This window comes from Hypomesus nipponensis, chromosome 19 (assembly GCF_054491055.1).
Source record: "Hypomesus nipponensis isolate SF chromosome 19, ASM5449105v1, whole genome shotgun sequence".
Taxonomy (NCBI): domain Eukaryota; kingdom Metazoa; phylum Chordata; class Actinopteri; order Osmeriformes; family Osmeridae; genus Hypomesus; species Hypomesus nipponensis.
Genome location: NC_140379.1, coordinates 5467693 through 5487579, shown reverse-complemented (window position 1 = coordinate 5487579; position 19887 = coordinate 5467693). Strand labels below are relative to the sequence as shown.

Genomic DNA, 19887 nt, shown 5'->3' with positions numbered 1-19887 from the left:
GAATTTTTTGATTGATGATCATACCCCAACTACTCCCTGTTGACAGGATTTAATAACGTGAAGTTCACATCCTCTTTGTAGAGAAAATGTTGCTTAATAAACAAACCATACAATTCTGCATCCAATCATAACCTGGTAAACCTGTGTACACCTCTCTACAGTACCACGACTTGCCATCCACTTATTATTCCTGGTTTCATTTTTTTTCCTCCTTCCATTCTCTCCACTGGAATCTGTTGGCACAGGTGGACAGAGGGAGACACAGGGGGCTTTAGAAACATCTGCTTGCCCGTCACAGGTAATACATTTCTGTGTCAGGAAAAGGCATTATGGATTACAAATGTTTGCTTTGCGATGATTTATGGCCCTTTCTGGAGACTGCAAGCTGGACATGGCAGGATATTGTTCAGAGGGGAGGTTATACAGACTGGCGTGTAAATGGTGAAGCATGGAGGAAGGGGGACTTGGCAGAATGGGGTGGAGTATCTCATTTGTATTGTACCCAGGATGAAGTTTGCTGGCACTATGGTCCAGATTAATATTGATGTTTATCTATGGAATATATTGTGTTGTCTCTGTACAGCTGAGTGTCTTGTGAACAACATTTAAACTTCTTGCCATGCACTGTCCCCAGGAGACACATATCCATGAGTGAGATATCTGTCCAACTGACTGTCAATTGCAGTCATAGCAGCGAAGAATACGGAGGAAATATTGCAAGAAAGAGATTCTTAACTCCATGCTCCATTAGCATCTATGCAAAGAATAGTCCATGTGAATGAATTTATGATCTTGGAAAGTAATTACAGAGTAAATTAGCCATACAAAAAGTTAATCTACCAAAGATTAATCCTTATTCCAATAACCATTTGTCATTTTTCATATTCAAGTGCAGTACTGCCATTGTTTTAACTCTCCTGGCGAACACCACAAGGTTTTCTTAACACACACTCATTGTAAAGTCTCCATTAACGTTGTAAAAGGTAAAGCTTGTGTCGTTCAGCCTAAGGCTGTTTTGTTGGCTCTTCATTCTGACAGAACCCTTTCTCTGCCCCATCCTAACTCTCTGCACTTTGCTTTATCTGTTTTGTTTTTTCCAAGGCTGCTGTTTGAGGTGACATTGAAGTCACTCACAAAGGAACCTGTTAGTGTTTGTTTGTAATAGGACCTGAGCTTCCCACAATAGAATCAGTTTAAACAAAATCATCCTGTTACACTATTATCGTACTTTCATTTTTATTGAGAGTATGTAGTATGACTGTTCCTCAAGATCAGTATTGGTGGATCAGTTTTCATGCGGAAAATTCTCTGTGTATGCACCTGTTCCCTAAATTGTCCCGATCTGGCCACATCCTCTCTTTGTGTGCAGTACCATGCTGGGGTGTAAATAGTTTTATGTTTTGGAGTCAGAGGGGGATCCCAAATAAACCAGATCAAAACCTGCAAAAACTAACTAGCAGCTACAATACAAATGTAGATCAGAAGAACTAGATTATGCCGTGACCTAATGGTCAAACTTGAACAGTACTCCCGAAGGTAACTGGTTGTTGAATATTATCTATAGTATTGCCATATAAACACTGTTTCCTGCCATTGTCCCATTGTGGGGTGTAATGAAGCCAAAGTTTACCATGACGACATCGGTTTTAGAGCTGGCTGAGAGTAAAGGTCAAAGTTGCACAGTGAGCGCTCAACTCTTTGTTAGAGCTGTTCCTGCTGTCACACACACACACTCACACACAAACAGACAGACACACACATGTACTCTATATCATTCTCTTTCCCTATTTTCTCTCTCTCAAACAAACATTAATATGCACATACACACACAAACAAACACATCCTTTGTATTTTTCAGCCCCATAGGGGAGAATCTCTCAACTTCTCAACCAATGGAAACCAGAGGACCAAATCTATATAAATCCTGCTCCTTGGAGAGAGGAGCAGTGCAAAAAAAAATGAAGGTCTAGCATACCGGCACTTTCCACTCATCTATCAGAGTTAACCGGTGAGAAGGGTGCTGGCTCAAAATATCATGAGATTCTACAGTATACGTAATGTAGTTTAACACCCTTCAAATCATTTATCACTTTGCGGAGTCAAGCTCAAGTGGGAGTTGCGGCTGAACCTATACTGAGCTTTTATACCTATTCTACCTGATCCATTCTTTGAAGGAACACTGTCATACTCACATGACACATACACAGCATCTGACAACTAGCCTAGCGTCCGCTTTCTCTCCACTTGCACCCCACATATTTAACTAACCATGCCTGAAGTTACTCCTCTCACTTATTTTCATTTTTGCCTTTTTTGGTCAATGAGGGCCAGGGGTGTCAGTCTGTCTCTTCCTCTGCCAAACATTTGTGATTAATTTGGTAAAGAATGATCTCACCCCCGTTCCTTTTCAGAAGGTTGATTGCTGATTTGTATTTCCTCATTCAGCTACCCCTTTACCCCTGTCGCTCCGTCACCCCAAATAACTTCACTTGGCAAAGACAAGAGCGCATCCTTCAGATCCTTCAGATCCTTCAGCAGAACATGAGCTCATTGCAGAGCCTGGCTCAGCCTCACAGTTTATTTGCATTTACTGAAGTTTCAAACTGTTTCAAAACATACTGTATATTCTAAACCAATGGTCATTGTATATAGTACAGTATTATTTTTTATACATACATATATGTTGAAGTAAGTTTGGAGTATGTCCTTTTGCCTCTCAACCCAGACTCACCTCATGGCTGCTCTTGTGACCTTGCCAGTGTGTCCGACACTAGCAACCTGATACCACAACACACTGTCCCCCAGGACACTTAGCCAGGAGTGAAGGTGAGAAGCACATTAAGGCAGGGTGTGTGTGTGAACGGAATAGTAATTGTGACATATAGGGTGTTGGTTTGATTAGGCTAACAAACATCAGGAAATCTGAACACCGCGCTGGATTTGGTTTCTCACGAACTCATGAACTCTAAACTGCTATTCACTCCTGCACAACCAATTGCAGTCTTAGATAATTTAAGACTAAAATGACAGTGAGCAATCATGACAAACACTAATTTTCCTTATGCAGATCAATGGCGTACAGTAAATAGGCACCATGATAGCAGCTTTCACTGGGACTAGGATGCCTTCTGGGAATCTGAGTTTCCTTGGTGCTCAATGCAGAATACTTGTGAACTTCCCTGGTCAAATAAAAGTATTTAAAAAAAAAGGTTGTATTAACGTTGTCTTGATTAGAGACCCCAATGCACAGTTATACTGTAGGTCAGCCATTCCCAACCTTTTCCACTTTGCGGCCCACTTGCATAGGGCCAACTAACAACCCATCCGTTCTCTTACTTCGCGCTTTGCGGCAGCCTTACAGTTTGCTTTCACAGCAAAATTTGAAGGGAGTCAGATGGCTGAGCGGTTAGGGAATCGGGCTATTGATCAGAAGGTTGCCGATTCGATTCCTGGCCGTGCAAAATGACGTGTCCTTGGGCAAGGTACTTGCTTCGGGGGAATGTTCCTGTACTTACTAACACTAACCCTAACCCTCTGGATAAGAGCGTCTACTAAATGACTAAATGTGAAATGTATTTGAGCGATCAAAGAAGACAAAGTGTCCATCAGCGCCACAGTAAGCACACATTGTAAAGAGAGGTAACCTGCGTAACTACAACCAGTAAAAAATTGTTAGCTAGCTAGCCTAGCTAACATTACTGCTCAAATCCGTTCAAAATCTAGCTAGTGATAGTTAGACAAGCTACTTTTACTGTGTGAGATAACCTTTGTAATTGTCCATTGTCATACTATTCCAGCATAGTAAATTGAAGTGGGCGTATGCAAGTTAAGGTGGAAATGTCAGTTGGTCTTTTGTCAACGGGTCAGGAGCATCTATAAGCGTTTCGGTCATGATGAATTAAAGAAAAAATTTCATGAAAACATTAAATAATTTTTTATAATTTATGAACAGTATATATAAATATTTAGATATTTATTTTTCATTGGTTTGGCAGCCCTCCTGCATTACCCTAATGGACTACTAGTGGGCCGCAGCCCACGGGTTGGGAATCGCAGGTGTAGAGTGGATTTGTATCCACTCTACAGTCTAGTGTTCGTGATGTTTTTTGATCATACAATTTCAAGACTTTGTCACCAAAGCCTTCAGAGCCCCATGCATGGTGTATAGATGGACAGGCTACAATCAGGGTCATGCCTTGGCTTTGCCCTTCATAAAGAGATGTCCTAGAGAAAAACACAGTCTTCCCTTTCATTGTTCAGCTGCAGAGGACTGAGAGCCGTCCTGGATGTTGGGACTCTGGACTGGAAGGTGTTTGGTCCTGACGTGGCAAGGACGGACTAGAAACACACACGCAGCAACCTGACCAGTGCTCTTCTCCAAAAACAACCATATAAATATATGGAATACGTTTCTGTGTGTGTGTGTGAGATGCTATTCTACAACTCAAAAAGTAAACCATGGGATATATTTGCAGCATGTTGAAGACCCTTGTGTGTTGTACATGACATATGACTAGGAACGTTTCCATCCATGTTAAACATTCATGATCTTTATTGCAAAATGCAAGAAATTCAAATAAGAGAATAATCAACTTGGTACTGTATAACGTAGTAATCATAAACATACAATGTTCAGTTAAACAAATGAATGACACAAGGCCTTCACAGTGCAGGAATCCTGAAAATAATTCAACTCAGACTTAACCAATATAATACAGTAGGATGCTTTACAATAGGTAGTCTTTGTAGTAGACCCAATCATGTAAATACTTTGCTGGCTTTTTTGTCTATACGGCTGTGCATTAATGTGTCATATTCATGCTTGACAATTCTTCAAAAACGTTGAGTTGCCAATACAGACATTGTGTATCCAAAACAATAACTTGCCAGGGCTCTAGCTTGACAATTCTTAAATGATAGTTTATCTTGAGCGGACTGGTGATTCTATAGCACGACTAAATGCTGTTTGAGTCTACGGTTACATTCTTAAGACTTTCACAGAACTTTGCTGCCCTCTATGCTGGTAGGGCATGTGGCTTTTTGGGTCTTGATATTAACGGACGTCTTTTAAATTGGATCCTGTAATTTGTGGCCAATTACAGTAAAAGGAGATCATTCTTATAAATGTCATGTGTATGCAGCACAAGTTATGGTGTAAAGTGGAAAACACAATATGAAAAACATTCATTTTTTCACATCTGGTTAACAATTGACAATTTTGAACAATTGAGAAGTCTAAATTAGTGTTGATCAACACTCAAACATGAAATGTGTATTCATCTTGAAATGTATTGCAATTCCATTCATCACAAACATTTTGCTTTTCAAAATTACTAGGAGAGGTAAAGAGAAAGAATGCTAAACCTTTGGTTTTGAAGAATATATTTTCAGAACTTTTTTAAAGGGGGATTATTAAAAACAGACATTGCAGTCATCAAAAGTTTAATCAAAAACTTCCTATCAATTTATTCAAAAAAATCTATAGAAAACCCCAAAATAGATCCTCCATTATGAAAAACAAATCACAATTGTTTGCTCATTTTTCAAGACTTTACTTCCACTTGTGACAGACCTGTAGAGTAGTCTTCCTTCTGTGAGAGGAATATTACCAACAGACTGCACTATGCTAAACCCCATGGCTGGGGATTAGGCTATTACAAACAGTATGTACTTTACTGTGATGTTGTCAACTGCAGACATGAGATGAATCATTTATACATATTCTGTCATTTCAATTTAGCCTACCATCAGTACTAAAATCATTTTCAACTGTGAGGTTGAGAATTAAAAGTGCAGTTAAGACTTTTCCATGACTTGAATCCATTCAGTGTTCAGCTTTCCCCTTCACCGTGTCAGTGAATGGATGAGGTTCAACTTCAATCCTTCATCTATCCTCACACAGAAGAAGTGGAGATGGCAGAAGCATCACTGTCCATTAGTGGACTCAAACAGGCTTCCTTCTTACTGGTCAAGGAGACTGGAGCTGGCACCAATGGATGTGCTTACGCAAGGGGGGAGGGGCAAGCGCCACAAAGTCATCCCTGGAGGTCAAACGTCCGTACGCACTGGCTGGAGCAGCAGTAGGCCACGAAACTCACTGTGGTCCTATGGAGAAGATAGATGCCATTTAACAGACTTGCCAACAGTAAGTGGAATATGAATCCCAGGTACAAGGATAGAGTGTGCTCCTACGAATAAGTCCCTCTGTGCTTAGACATCATGATGAGTCCAGTGTTTGGCCATGGTGTTGCACATGGCAGCAGAAACAGCAGGGGTCTGAGGCTTATATTCTCCAGACTCTAATCACCTCAGCCCTCCATCTCCCCGTCTCATTTAGTCAATTAGACAGCCCCATAAATTACTGTCTGAACACCCTCCCCCACCCACCCACGGCCCACTCCAACACAGACAAGGAAGCTACGTAGGCCAGGGCTGTACACACTGATTATACAGCACGCCACTGACTCTGGCTCTTCCTGCCAACACCAGCGTTTGGAGGGGGGAGGGTGGTGGGGGATGTGGGCGTGAAGGCTAGCAGCAGGCTAGTAAGTTAGCTAGCTCTGGCTAAGTGACAGTAGACACTAGGAGGGTATGTGACAAGGCTGTGGATGCCATTCCAGTGAGGAGATTAGCTTGTGGGTTGATGTGATATAGTGCGTCAGCAGGACGGGGGAGGGAGGTGAGGTATCAAAGCGTGAAATACTGAACATGGGCAAGTTGGTATAAATGTAAGGACTCTGTGGTAAGTCCTACAGTCTATACTGTCAACCCTCCATACAAAGAAGTAGAATATGACACTGGCAGGGACAGAGGACAATAGTTACTTGCAGTGGTTTAATTAGAAATTGTAGCAACAGTACTTATACTACAATTGCTACCAACTTTCTACCGCTTTTCAAGGTCTTGCAGTGAAATCCAAAAAGGATTTATTTGACACACACACACCTTGTACTAACTCACAGCGGGTGGCATTGCGACAGAGCTTCCCCTGGCAAAGCAGCTCTGTCAGAGGGAATCAGCCACGACAGCCTTCCCTTTCAATTAGCCTGCCTGTCCCTGCAAACCTGCCCCCCACGCCAGCCTCGCACTGAGCTCTGACAGCGGGGGGGCACTGGAGAGAGGGCTGGAGATGGAGGAGAGGGAGGTAGAGAGGGATGTGGAAAGAGGAAGACAGAGGTACAGAGGGAGGTAGAGATAGCGGGAGGACAATATTCTCTAGCACCAGCCACAGTCTAGGTGGAGCACGTGATGGCGAGCGTGCAGGGTGTTTTATCACAAACCGAGGGTGGCAGAGATGGATAGTACAGGGAACGCTGAGCTGAAAATGAGCCGGCGGGCACTAGAGGAGTGAGGTGTGAGATAGGGAGCTGGAGAGGAGTGTTTGTATATGCATGTGTACAGACAAGGGGAGGGAGGAGAAAGATGCATGCATGCGTGTGTATATATATACCCATCCATCCTGTATATATACGTTTGATGTTTGAGTTTTCACGCCTGTGCTAATCATGCACTTCCACAGCCCCAGCCCCTCCTGGTTTGTAGCGTACCTGCGGTGCACCCCAGCCAGGGGGGTCTCTCTGAGGGGGAAGAGCTTGGGGTAGACGATGGTGAACATGGGCTGGCTGCAGCGGTGACAGTGGCCCAGGGGGCACAGCAGTACGTCCAGTAGACTCTTGGGCAACAGGAAGGGCGGCAAGAGGCTTAGCTCTGAGACGCAAGGAAAACAACAGCGCTAATGTTAGCTAGCTCATTGTGATTCTACAACTGCTGTGCCTAGGACCATTCCAGGCAGGTGTCACTGCTGTATGTTGCACAAGACGATCCAACACAGTGCAGTCAACACAATAATAAAATGTTTTCAATAAAACGATCTTAAATTGTACCAAACTTTCATTGGTGTAGACACACAATGAGTTACAAAGATGCTTGTGGTAATAGTCAGCCATCTCAAAATGTCTTCTACAGAACACTGGTTTCTTGATGTGGGTTTTATGCGGCTATAAAGGACTGTGTGACATTTGGATAAAAAAAGACAAAAAAAAGAAAAACGGATTCTACAATCTGAAAAACCTTTTCTACTGAGGAACGTAGCTCGTCCTACTGAGAATATTTTGTGGCAAAAAAATATATAAAAATCTTTGCAGCAACAATGGAGAAATTTCGTTTTGAGTGAATCTTCTTCAGGGACATCAAAGGCCATAATGAGATATTTTCCAATTCTTCTTTTCTTTCTTTTTTTGGGGGAAAAAAAAAAAAAGAGTGAGTCAGAAGTATGGTTGAATCCTAAAGAGCTGACAGGGTGCAACGCACTACCCCACAGCAAAATAGCACTGTCAAAATCAAACACACTTCCAATTAAGACTCAAAGAGAAGGAACTTCTCACATCTGTATAGCTGGAATAAACGAGTGAGGCTTTGGTGTTCAGACAATCTACATGCGAGTTTGGAGGATAAGCTACAGGATAAATGGGTTTTCTGTCTACATTCTACAGGTTGTCCATAATATGGGCTCTGCTCACCCTTGCTATGTTGGTGGCAGATGTGATACAGCGCCCTGATGGAGAGCTCCTCCAGAGGAACTACTCTCTCTGTCTCAGAGCCTACTGTCTTGACCTCGGCTGGCAGGGGCACAGTCACCTCCCCCAGGGCCAGGGAAAGCAACTTGCTGTCTGGTACCTGTGCTGACAGACCGCATCTGCACAGAGACAGAGCATAGGTTTAAAAAAAAAAAAAAAAAAAAACAACAACATAATAATAGTTACAAAAACTAAAACAACCTTGCTTGTACTTACCCACTGCAGCCAATGACTTTGTTGTACAGGTAAGACGGAAGGCCTTTGAGGTGAACGTTGTTGTCGACAAACACAAACTGCAGCTCCCGGGAGCGGCCCAAATCTGAAGGCAAAACAACAGATGGTAAAAGTCAAAAAAGAAACATCCTTACCGTGCTGAGCCATCGCCAGCATCCCTCTGGAGCTCCCATCAACATCTCCACACAACCAGAGAGGGGCCTTGTGTGCCGCGAGAGGGATCCTACTGGTCACGTGTGGGGACCGTGTGAGAAGCACTCTCCTCTCCTCTCCACCTGCATCCACAGCCTGGCTGAATATGCAAGGCTGACTGTGGGAACACTCTTTGCCCTTGATGTAAACTTGAGTCGATGCTATCCTTGAGTGTTCCTCTGGCAACGATGTAGTGATATGAGATCCTTTGAAGATGTGTGTGGGGGGGGGCTACACCCGCCCACTCACACACACACACACACACACACACACACACACACACACACACACACTGCCCCCCACCCAGCCGACACACACACACCTTGTTCCTCCCCTCCTCCCAAGGCCCTTATTAGCATGCTTGGCTCATTATCATCCTCCCCCACCCCCCTCTGGGCTGCCTCTCAGCACCTCACAGCAAGGGGGCTCTTCGCACCCGCAGCTTCACCCTGGTAACAACCCCATCCACCGCCTTCGTTACTGCACTCACCCGGCTTGTGCCATTAGCCCCAGCCTGGAGGCTTCGGCACGGGTGTGACTGTGCTGGGAGGGAGGCAAAAGGGGAGGGTGGGAGAAGGGGAGGAGAGGCTGACGGCCAGGGAATCCATCAAAGGGGGTGGCAAGCGAGAGATGCTCCAATGCCTCTTCACCAAATTACAGCTATTATGTCAATGGGGAGATTACCCAGCTATTGTAATGGTGGCTATTAAATACCTATTTGGTAACTGCCAAACGGTCCCATTTAGCTGTCAGCACTCACAGTCTTGGAAGTCAACTATATACATAAAGGCCAGAAACCTGTTGTGTTTACATGCTCCTAATCTTCTGGCTCTGTGTGTGTGGAATTGGCATTTGGTATTGTGCCTTCTCTCTTTAGCAAACACACACATATCTGTATTCTACAGCAGAGAAAAGCAGTCCATCTGTGGAGGACTAACAGCAACAAGGCTCCTTTTCATGTGGCCCGTAGCACTGCGGAGGGCAGGCAGTGTCTGAAGCGTTTCCACCACGCAGACAGGCAGGCGGGCGGTAACCAGACTGGACAGATCAAAGGGCCTAGACCCAGGAAGAGCCCAGAAGATACCACACACACACACACACACACACACACACACACACACACACACACACACACACACACACACACACACACACACACACACACACACACACACACACACACACACACACACACACACACACACACACACACACACACACACACACACACACACACACACACACACACACACACACACACACACAAACACACACACACACACACACACGGCCCCTGGCTGGAGCAGTGCTCCCTAACATCACACCATTAGCATATGCCGCGCACATGGCTGACGACGAACAAAGATCACTCTGTGCTGAAAAACATCCCCTGGTGAATGTAGACAGAGGAGACAGAAGCTTGGAATATGCGTGTAACGTCCTGCTTGTCATCATGTACCACAGCATGCTGAGAAATAGATTTCATAGGGCTACAGACACAGCACCAATAATGTTGAGATAAGGCCTGTTTGCACATTACATTATTCATTTACCATTTAAAAAATGATTGGCCAAGGGAGATTCCAACTCCTTAAAAACGTATTCTTAAAAAAGACAATAACTCGATAACTTGCGCGTATGAAACTGCAACACATTTATATGACCAGAAAGATGCCATTCAATTGGCCAAAAAGTAAAGGAACTTCCTTTCAGGAGGAGGGTATCCCTCTCTGAATTGCTCCTCCCAAGGTTACTTCCATTTTTTTCTCCCGTGGGGAGTTTTTCTGGGAGTTTTTCCTTGTCTTCCTTGAGGGTTTAGATTGGTTGAAGGGCAGTTCTATAGGCGTATGTGAAGCCCTCTGTGACATGCTTGCGTGTAAAAAGGGCTATACAAATACATTTGATTTGATTCAAAACGTTACCACAAAGACAGTAGGGTTTACATTCTCAGTGTGAGTGACAAGGTGTGTGCTGCCCAGATGAGTCGTCGCCAGCCCAGAAGTCTGTCGGGTTGTCAGCAGCAGCAGGAGAGGTGTTGGAGAAGCCGCTTTCCAGCCTTTGATCTACTCTGTAACCTCTCTTCAAAAGCCTTCATCCACCATGCTCACCGCTATCCCACAAAATCCCATGTGAACCTGCATAAAGCCAGCATACTCTCAGGGAACCTCCAGCTTCCCCCTCTACTCAAAATGTCATATTTTAAAACAAGGACTTGATCCACCTTATTTGGCAATTTAGGTTTATTCATTTGAAGATATTTATTAAATAGATGTAATGGTTATTACTAATATTAATAGTCATGGATGCTATATCATAGAATATATAATATAATAATATATAAAATAGCACAGATATAGAATAACACCAATTATTATATGGTACTGTGTCTGGACAGAAGTAGCCAAAGATCCCCAAACCACTGAATTCCCCTCTAACCCCTCTCCCACCAATCCCACGGTGGCTTACCCAAGGGCAGCGACATCAGGCAGTTGGCAGCCATGGAGAGCTCGTTGAGGCTCTGCAGCTGGCAGAGCTGGCGGGGCAGGCTGTGCAGGTGGTTGCGGTCAGCGGTCAAGCACTGCAGAGACAGGCACTGGTGCAGGCGCTCCGGCAGCCAGCTCAGCAGGTTCATGGAAACATCCAGAGTCTCCAGCTCTCGCAGGTCCCCGATTTCTGGAACGCACCCGCCGAGAGGTCAGGCTTAGACAGAGACCGCAGCAGACATCGAAGCTGTGTTTTCATGAGTGATGAGGTGGACTACTGCGTGGTGGAGTATGTTTGGGGACATTCAGACAAATCGGTAAATCGTAAAAGGGAAATGAGGGGAAAAGAGAAAACGAAGCGTGCTTCCGGTCGTACCCTGTTGAGAAACAAGGACCCTGTTTCTCCCGAAACAATGTGTGATAATGAGACCAAAGTTTGTTCCATAGAACTTCTCACTGTGGGTGAATTCGCAGGGATTTACCCCCTGTGGAGGGAGTGTGTCCAGAGAGAGAAAGAGCATCTCTCTAGCTTGTTAACGGCACTATAGAGGACTGGCGAGAAAGTGTGAGGGACAGAGAAAGAAAAGAATGTCTTCTTTGCTCCTGGTCAAAAAGGTAGCCTAAACCGAGTAAATAAACACAACTTAACTGGCAACCTTTTATCGCACAGTGCTAAGACTAAAGACTGCAGAGTAAAATCATACCTCAAATTCTATTCTGCGATTCGCATCATGTCTGGAGGGAATTTATAACTTATATATACACTTATATATACTAACTTATATACTTATAACGTGCTTTGCTGTGTTTACTGTCGCATTTATGGGGTCTTCTGTCAGCCTTTACCCTCTGTTGTCATGAAGTGTATTTACAGTACAATGCATTTACCATTAACAAAAACAACACTGATCATGGTGCTTTTATCAAGTAGATTTCTGACTCAGCACTTGTTTCAGTCAACATGCCTTGCAATGCAATAAAAATTGTACTGTTCTACATACAACATACAGTGCTTGCTAGTTTCCCTCAATCTTTATGTCAGCTACCTTGCTACACAAGGATTGCATGCAACTGCCTCATACATAAATAACATTCCTCATAAAATATGCATACTAGTATACTTTGAGACTGTGGTACTTAACAAGATATTTACAAACAGCACTTCACCTTACACTATCACCACCACAAACATGCATGAGCAGAGATAAGGGGTGACATACAGAAACTGTTAGAATGTTATCAGAAAGTAAATGGCCTGCCCTGTACTTTATTCACTTGAGCCATAGTTAACACATGAACATCCCTGTAGTCTTGCATGGCAGAACAGTCTGTTTTAAACAGATTTAGACAGTCAAAACTGGAAAAATAACACACTATGTGTCTAGCAGGAAAATGTAAAGGTTGCACAAGTTCAGAGTTCTCAGTTGGCAAACAGACTTGACACCAAAATGAGGTAAAGCGGTTGGCCGGTTGGCCTGTTGCCTTGGTGGCCCATTCCTTCGTCTGTCCTCCCGGTTGCTCTCTTACCCGGTCTACTCAGACACACAATGTTCTTTACTCTATAGTGAAGAAGAAAACACCTCATCTCCTGTAAAGTGAGAGGCAGTGAGGTTTGTTTTGGCAAAGGAAGCCTACTGTGGCCTTACTTACTAACCAAAGATCAGAAATGTGGTAACAGGACTTGAGATCGTCCAAAATCTACAGACAGACTCTTTTGGTATTTGTGTAATGTGTGTGCTAACACAAGCTAAACTATGTCAATACACTATGACCGCCGTTTTCTGATCAACCCATATGAGCCACTGTGTCATAATACACAATGAATAAAGAAAAAGCCAGTGGAAAACACTAGATAACTGAAGGTCATAATATTTGGCATACAAATCACATATTTGTTCATTGGTAAGAGTGACACTTTAAAATCATTTGCAAGCTTTCAGTCAAATTACTAAATTCTTGATTCAACAAATCTTCTCAATAACTAGATTAAGATGCATGGGATGCATCTGCCCCAAATTGTGTTAGGAATGGTAGCGAGGTCAAAGGAGTCCATTTCTGACCTCTGCCTCCCACCTCCAGCCACTGTCAGTACCCGTCCCAGAACCCCTGGCTGCTGCTAAAACCACACAGCACTCTTTGGGCGTCTGCCTGACATTCCGCAGGCCTGACTGCATATTTGGGCTTACCGTTACTAAATTAGGAAAGCAGAGAGTGAGGTGTGTTGTGGCCAGAGGAGAGGGGAAAGGGGGAAGAGGAGAAGATGTTGGCTGCTGTAGATACGTTTGCTGAAAGGGCCTCTCTGCCAGCCCAGGCCTGGGCTCAGACACACCAGAGGCCAGGATTAGCCTGACCGAGAGGGCCAAAGCAGCTCCCGCTAAGAGGCTCTAACAAACCATCAGATGCGGATGACACTGGTTTAATAACATGTCTTGGTGCGACTATCAATAAATGAAATGACCACATACATCATAGGTTCAATTGCTAGTTTTTTGAATAATAACTGTGTGGTTTTTTTGTTGGCATATGATGTTTAGATACATTGTACTAGAGATACAGTGAGATGACAATACCTGGCGGAAGAAATTTGAGCTGGTTATTGGCCAGTCTCAGATGTCGTAGTGAGCGAAGGCGACCAATTTCTGGACAAATTACTTGAAGTGCATTGTCACTAAGATCCAGGGACTGAAGCTTGGCTAGGTTCCCAATAGCTGGACCATATCGGAAACAAAGAGAACAGTCGATTTTAAATTAATAATAATAAACACTTTCCTGATAATAGTGTGTGAATAAAAATTATTTATTGTAGGGGCCTCTACAAATGCTGCTACTAAGGGAAAATAGAGGATTTACCTTCAGGAATGATGACTATGTTATTGGAGTGAAGATACCTTAAACAAGATTAAGTTAATTAGTAATGTTTTACATTCTGAGTAAAGCACAATGATAGCATATGGAAGGGAAAAAAGCTATGGTTTTTTTCAGGCAGTATAATTCGTCTCAAACCTCTGGCGACATCTACTGGACTAAATGTAAAATACTGGTCCCCAGGATTAATTCCAATCAGCTGTACAGAGTATAGAAGTGGATAATTTCCAATCAGAGCCAATACAATAAGAACGCATTTCCCTATTACCACATGTGTGCATTTGGCTGTCTTGTATTCCCAGTAATTAATTGCATGTATTACATGGACAATATTATCCACTTGTGTCTACATAATATTGTATTAAATTGGTACTTACAACTCAATTAAATTTGGGAGCTTCTGTGCAAGACTGTCAGGCTATGGAAGAGAGGGTTAAAGTTAGAATTAATACAAAAAAAATTGCTTTTCCACACACAATAATAAAATGCCTCAAATGTTATTTTCATTAAACCACACTTTAAAACACTGTCATCCATGTCAATTTCACACCAGCGTAGTAAGAGAGTTCCTCTTCATGTATAGCCTCTCCAAAAACTGCAGACCCTCATCCTTCAGGAGTTCCACAGGGAAGATGTTCAGGTTTCTGTAGTTAAGGAACAGGTTCTTGTGGCGCTCCTGTTTGGCCACAAATATAGCCTCGTGGAGTTCAGAGGCCATTTCAATCGAAAAGCCACTTCTGAAGAGGTGTTTATGTCACACCTTCTTCTAAATCACTGTCATGGCCTACAACAAGAAACAAGTAGCCATGCAAAATTTAACACACAATCAGAGAGAAGTCACGCGACTAAAATGTAAACTGTGAATTACATACAGCAGTGGCGATTACGCTGCTGGACTGTAGACTGATGCAAGGCCAAGGTCAAGAGATGTCCAAGGGACATCTAACATCTATGTCCTTTTGACATCTTAAACCAAAGTATTGCCTACCATCCAACAATTCTCAGCTGTTTCTTTCAAGTGTAGGTAGAATAGCTGCTTGTAGCTAGCTAGCTGACTGTGGTTAAAAAGCCTAAAGTTGATTTATGTTCTACTTTTCAGCCTGTATAGCCGGCACTCTGTTGAGTTGGTCTTCGTAGCTACTACTGATAGGATAGCTTAGCTAGATAAAGACAGTAGCTAGCTAGCTAATTTAACACTAGAAAGACTGTACGAACCACTAGCTGCGTAGTCGATTCAATAAAAAGCATGGTCTACGGCTAACTATCAACAAGCCCGGCGATCATAAATAACAAGTCCTTTGCAATGTGTGTCATACAGTAACTCCAATTCATACAGTGCAAGTAGCTAGGCCTGTCTGCAGCTACGAGGCTAATGTTTACCCAGGCCAAGACAGCAAACTACAGTGGTAGTGCTAGCTCGCTATGCTACGTTTCTAGACAGTCACTCTAACTCACGTTAACTCTCAAGTTTAACAGTAAGTATGCATGCAGCGAAATATCTTGACACAGTCTTACCTTGTTAAAAAACAACACATCATTACATTCTACTTCGCCCCACATATAAAAGGTACTGCTAGTTACAAGTCATTTCATCTACAAACTTGACGCGAGTCGTCATTTCTGGTCAAAACCACTGCTGGTCGATGTAGTTTTTAAGGAATCATGGACTGTTTTGAAGGACCACACGGGGGCACTCCACAACATCCTGAATGTGCGATAACGTCCAAGGTTCAGCTTCGGACATCATTTTAGATTTAGACTAAAATTATAATCATAAAAAAGTAAGTAAGGAATACACTATTTGTCATGCTATTTTACTTTTGAACAATGAATGGATCCACGGAGGAAATACTAGCTGTAATGCAATGAATCAGGCGCTGTAGGAAAGTGAAAAATAGGTCTCATTGCTGTCAGTGGCATGGTGGTCCTCTCAAAGAGGTAATGACCTGGGCCAGAGAGCCAAGTCAGCTTGCAGGGTCTCTTTGTGGATGTTCCAAGTGCATAATTTGCTTAGTAAAGAGCAAATTCTTATTGGGTTCCAATTGGGCAGAAAACAGCTTAGCTGGCAGCAGTCCTGGAGTAGACCGAACAGGGAGAGAGGTCCCATTGAGGGCCTAAGGCCAATCCGACCACTTGTCCATCCCCTATGCGGATGGTTTTCAAAGATCTGAAGAGAAAAGATTGGTATGCTAAAGTAAAAAAGGGTCCATCCCCAACAGGCATGCTATTGTAATTGTTTCGAGATGTGAGACTAAGTCTTGTAGAAAATAAGGGCTAACAAACCAAATTGTTGCATACATTTTTATTCAACTTAAATCTTGTGGTAATTTAAATGACTAGAAAAAGAATGAATAAGAGAAACTAAACATTCTCCTCTCCTTCTGCCATTTAAAATAAACAGTTTATTTCTCCCAGAATGTAAAGTATTCAGAATATATTGATACCAGGAATAAATTCTTACAACAGAATATACAAAAGAAAAAAATAATTGAAATCTCTAAAGAATCATTTCAATATAAACACAGGAGTTTTGTATGAATAATTTACACACATCAAATTCTTGGTAACAAATTGGCCATTGTTCGTAACAAAAAAATAAAATATATACTGTGTATATATATAGACAAGAGTCCTGTTTTCAATGTCAGTTCTATATGATGCTCTCCAGTGGTAGAATTGAGCCAAATAAAAGTCAGACCACTAAACATTGAAATAACCATTATCATAACTTCACACCAGAGACCACTGGCATTTTAAAGACCATGGAAATCCACATCACTAACACGGCAAGATTGCAAGGAGCCGTGGCACATAACAGTGAGGGAATAAGAACACCAAGACAACCGTGATCCCAACGAATTCACTCTCAGGTTTGACTCATGAGAATGAGAATTATAACATTAGTTCAGTCCACTGAAAAATAGGCCACCCTTACAGCACTACAGTTAAGTTTAAATCAAAACAGGAAACAGTAGGAGTACCAGACAAAAACTCCAGCCTTTCATTCATCTTTTATCCTTTTCTATGAAATGGAATAGACTCCAGTGGAAAAGTTCTGATGCAAAAATGCCATGTGATAGTCCCTGTAAGTCATAGATAGTCATTCTAAGTCACGAGGGATAGAGGAGTGAGATGATGACATAAGAATGAGTAGCAAAAAATATTGTGTGTGTGGGTGGGGGGGAGGCCATTTCTCCCTTTGATCTATTGTCTGCCATAGCACATTTTTCCAGGTCCTTCAATGGAAGTTGGCTACTACATTAACCAACCTACACAACACATAAGTCAGTTATGAATTGATGAAATCATGAATGCATTCATGAATTTCACATGTATCTGGTATACTCATCTTAACCTTTCCAAGATGTACTGTTGCAATGGTCGTTACATACATGGAGTGTAGTTGCTGAAGATTTCTAAGAGAGACATTATGGTTAAACCATTCCAAACAGATACATCAATGGCACTTTCTATGGTGAAGTTTTACCCAAAAATGAATTCCATTTGGGACATATGATTCATGTTATTTTTAAAATCTTACTTGAAGAGAAAATGAAGGCCCCTTTGTGACAAAATGCAGAAATGCCCAACAGATAAGCACTGTTGGGTCAATTAATTATGAAAGACTTTCAGTACAAACTCTAGAGATAGTACATATTCAAAACCCCGGGCAGACCCAGGGGTCTCCATCTTATTTTAACTATTATATGGAGCGTGTCTATTTCTGCACAAGTTTCCAATAAAACCGGCAAGCTAGCATTGATTGCAATTCAAAAATTGCTCAATAAAGTTATGTAAACTTCACTTATTCTTTGTCAAAGGACTACCCGTAATCTACTGTAGATGTGTTTTTATAGTAGTAAGAAAGAAAGAAAAAAAAAAAAAAGTATTTTTTTGTTGTTGTTGTTGTAAACGGACATTCACTAAGCAACAGGCCAACTTACTAATTATACAATAGAATATGGAAAAAAATACAATAAATAGCACAGATGTCTATACTTAAAGAATACTCTACACCTAAATGTGATGCACTTGCACCCATATACATAACGCAAAAACACGAGCACAAAGCTGGTGATCTGGATTTATTTTTTCTTTAACAAAATAACACACAAAAACATTTTCCATCCAGCAATGTGCCACTCTACCAACCCCAAGTTTCATTGCTACCCTCCATTTATTATCTCCTGGAGCCTAATCGTTTCGTATTAAAATAAAAATTATTTCTTGTTAAGTGCCTTGTGTTCAGAACGGCCAGGCTTCAATAGACATGGACCGAAAAACCTTTTTCTCAACATTTCTTCCAAGTCTTTGACTCTCAATTCTCTATAGCTCAAATCTCTGGTTTGAACCCTCTAAACTTTGGACAAAACGACTCAGGTGCTCTCAAAGTTTCCTCACCTATTTTTAAGTTTATAAATCTGAATATTCTGAAAGTCTGTGTCTGGTTGGTATAATATACTGTACATGGATAGATATGAACCCAGAATTGCCTCGTTATCTCTTTCCAGTATCATCTCATATTGCTCTACATGTAAAGGCCTTTGCTTGATTCAATATATTTGAAGCAGCAACATCAGCAGCAGCAGTAGTAGAGTAGAGAGATTACGGGGGCAGCCAAGGAGTCTCCCCCTATTCCACTCCAAACACTTCGGCCCTGAGAATACCAAGACCCATGATCAATGGATCTAGTAGGGAAAACGGCCTAAAACCCATTGTAATGGTACCAACGAGATGTCTGTGGTAGATGTCTGTGGTAGAGGAGAATGAGGGTGTTTTCTTCTGGGATCTGGGTGGCTGTGTGCAGAGACCATCTTTGAGGAGGGTACTTTGGAAGAAGATGAAGGTGGGGTGAGTAAAAGACAGTGAGGGGAAACAGTGTTTTCTTACTGGTGAGACAGAGGCAACTGCTAAGAAAGGAAACCCGGACTCAGAGAAAGACCTTTCTGTCCACAACCTTCCATGCCAATCTATTCACCCACAATAGACTACTTGGTAAAATATGGTGTTTTGACCTCAATATATTCTGTTTACTAGTAAGTACAGTTTGCTGCTTCTATTAATGTCGGGTAAACGGATTTAACCTTCCAGAGCAGGGGATGTTGAAACTAACACTCTGACCCATAGACACCAAATTCCCATCCTTGACTGTGAGACACTAGCACATTCCTAGAGTATTGAGACACCTTTGCATGTGGTGCAAGATTAAAAGGTGTAGCTCTCGCATTGAGAACATACCACTCGGGATGTTACAGTCAATACATGTCAAGCTCACACATGCTATCTTTGTGTCTATAATGTTGTGTCTATAATTGTTGTGTCACAAGCTTAGTTAAAAAGGTAAGGATGGCAAATTGTCAATAATAATCATCTTCAAGGCAACCCTCTAATGGGCTGGTACAAGACACAGTGACTGTTGGATGCAGAATGCATAATGCCATTTTAAGTTTTTACCATGTCAAACTTGAGAAAAATACATCATGAGGGTATCTTCCTTTGTTTGGGGGCCATTTGCTGGAAATGGAGCTAGCCACAAA

General features: G+C 42.3%; 1 protein-coding gene across 2 annotated transcripts; it reads right to left on the bottom strand.

Moving 5' to 3' along the window:
• Positions 1-4528: 4528 nt before the first annotated feature.
• lrrc28 (leucine rich repeat containing 28) lies at positions 4529-16021 on the bottom strand. 2 transcript variants are annotated; one of them, XM_084682695.1, is made up of 10 exons: positions 15866-16021; positions 14901-15134; positions 14728-14768; positions 14336-14373; positions 14056-14193; positions 11469-11675; positions 8793-8895; positions 8520-8695; positions 7548-7707; positions 4529-6105 (listed from the first exon to the last, which is right to left on the bottom strand). In XM_084682695.1, the coding sequence occupies exons 2-10, from the start codon at positions 15066-15068 to the stop codon at positions 6036-6038; spliced, it is 1101 nt and encodes a 366-aa protein (XP_084538821.1). In that variant the 5' UTR covers positions 15069-15134; positions 15866-16021; the 3' UTR covers positions 4529-6035. The 2 variants fall into 2 exon arrangements, with proteins under 2 accessions (XP_084538821.1, XP_084538822.1); XM_084682696.1 differs by lacking the exon at positions 4529-6105 and having other exon boundaries at positions 7615-8231.
• Between the last annotated feature and the right edge of the window lie 3866 nt (positions 16022-19887).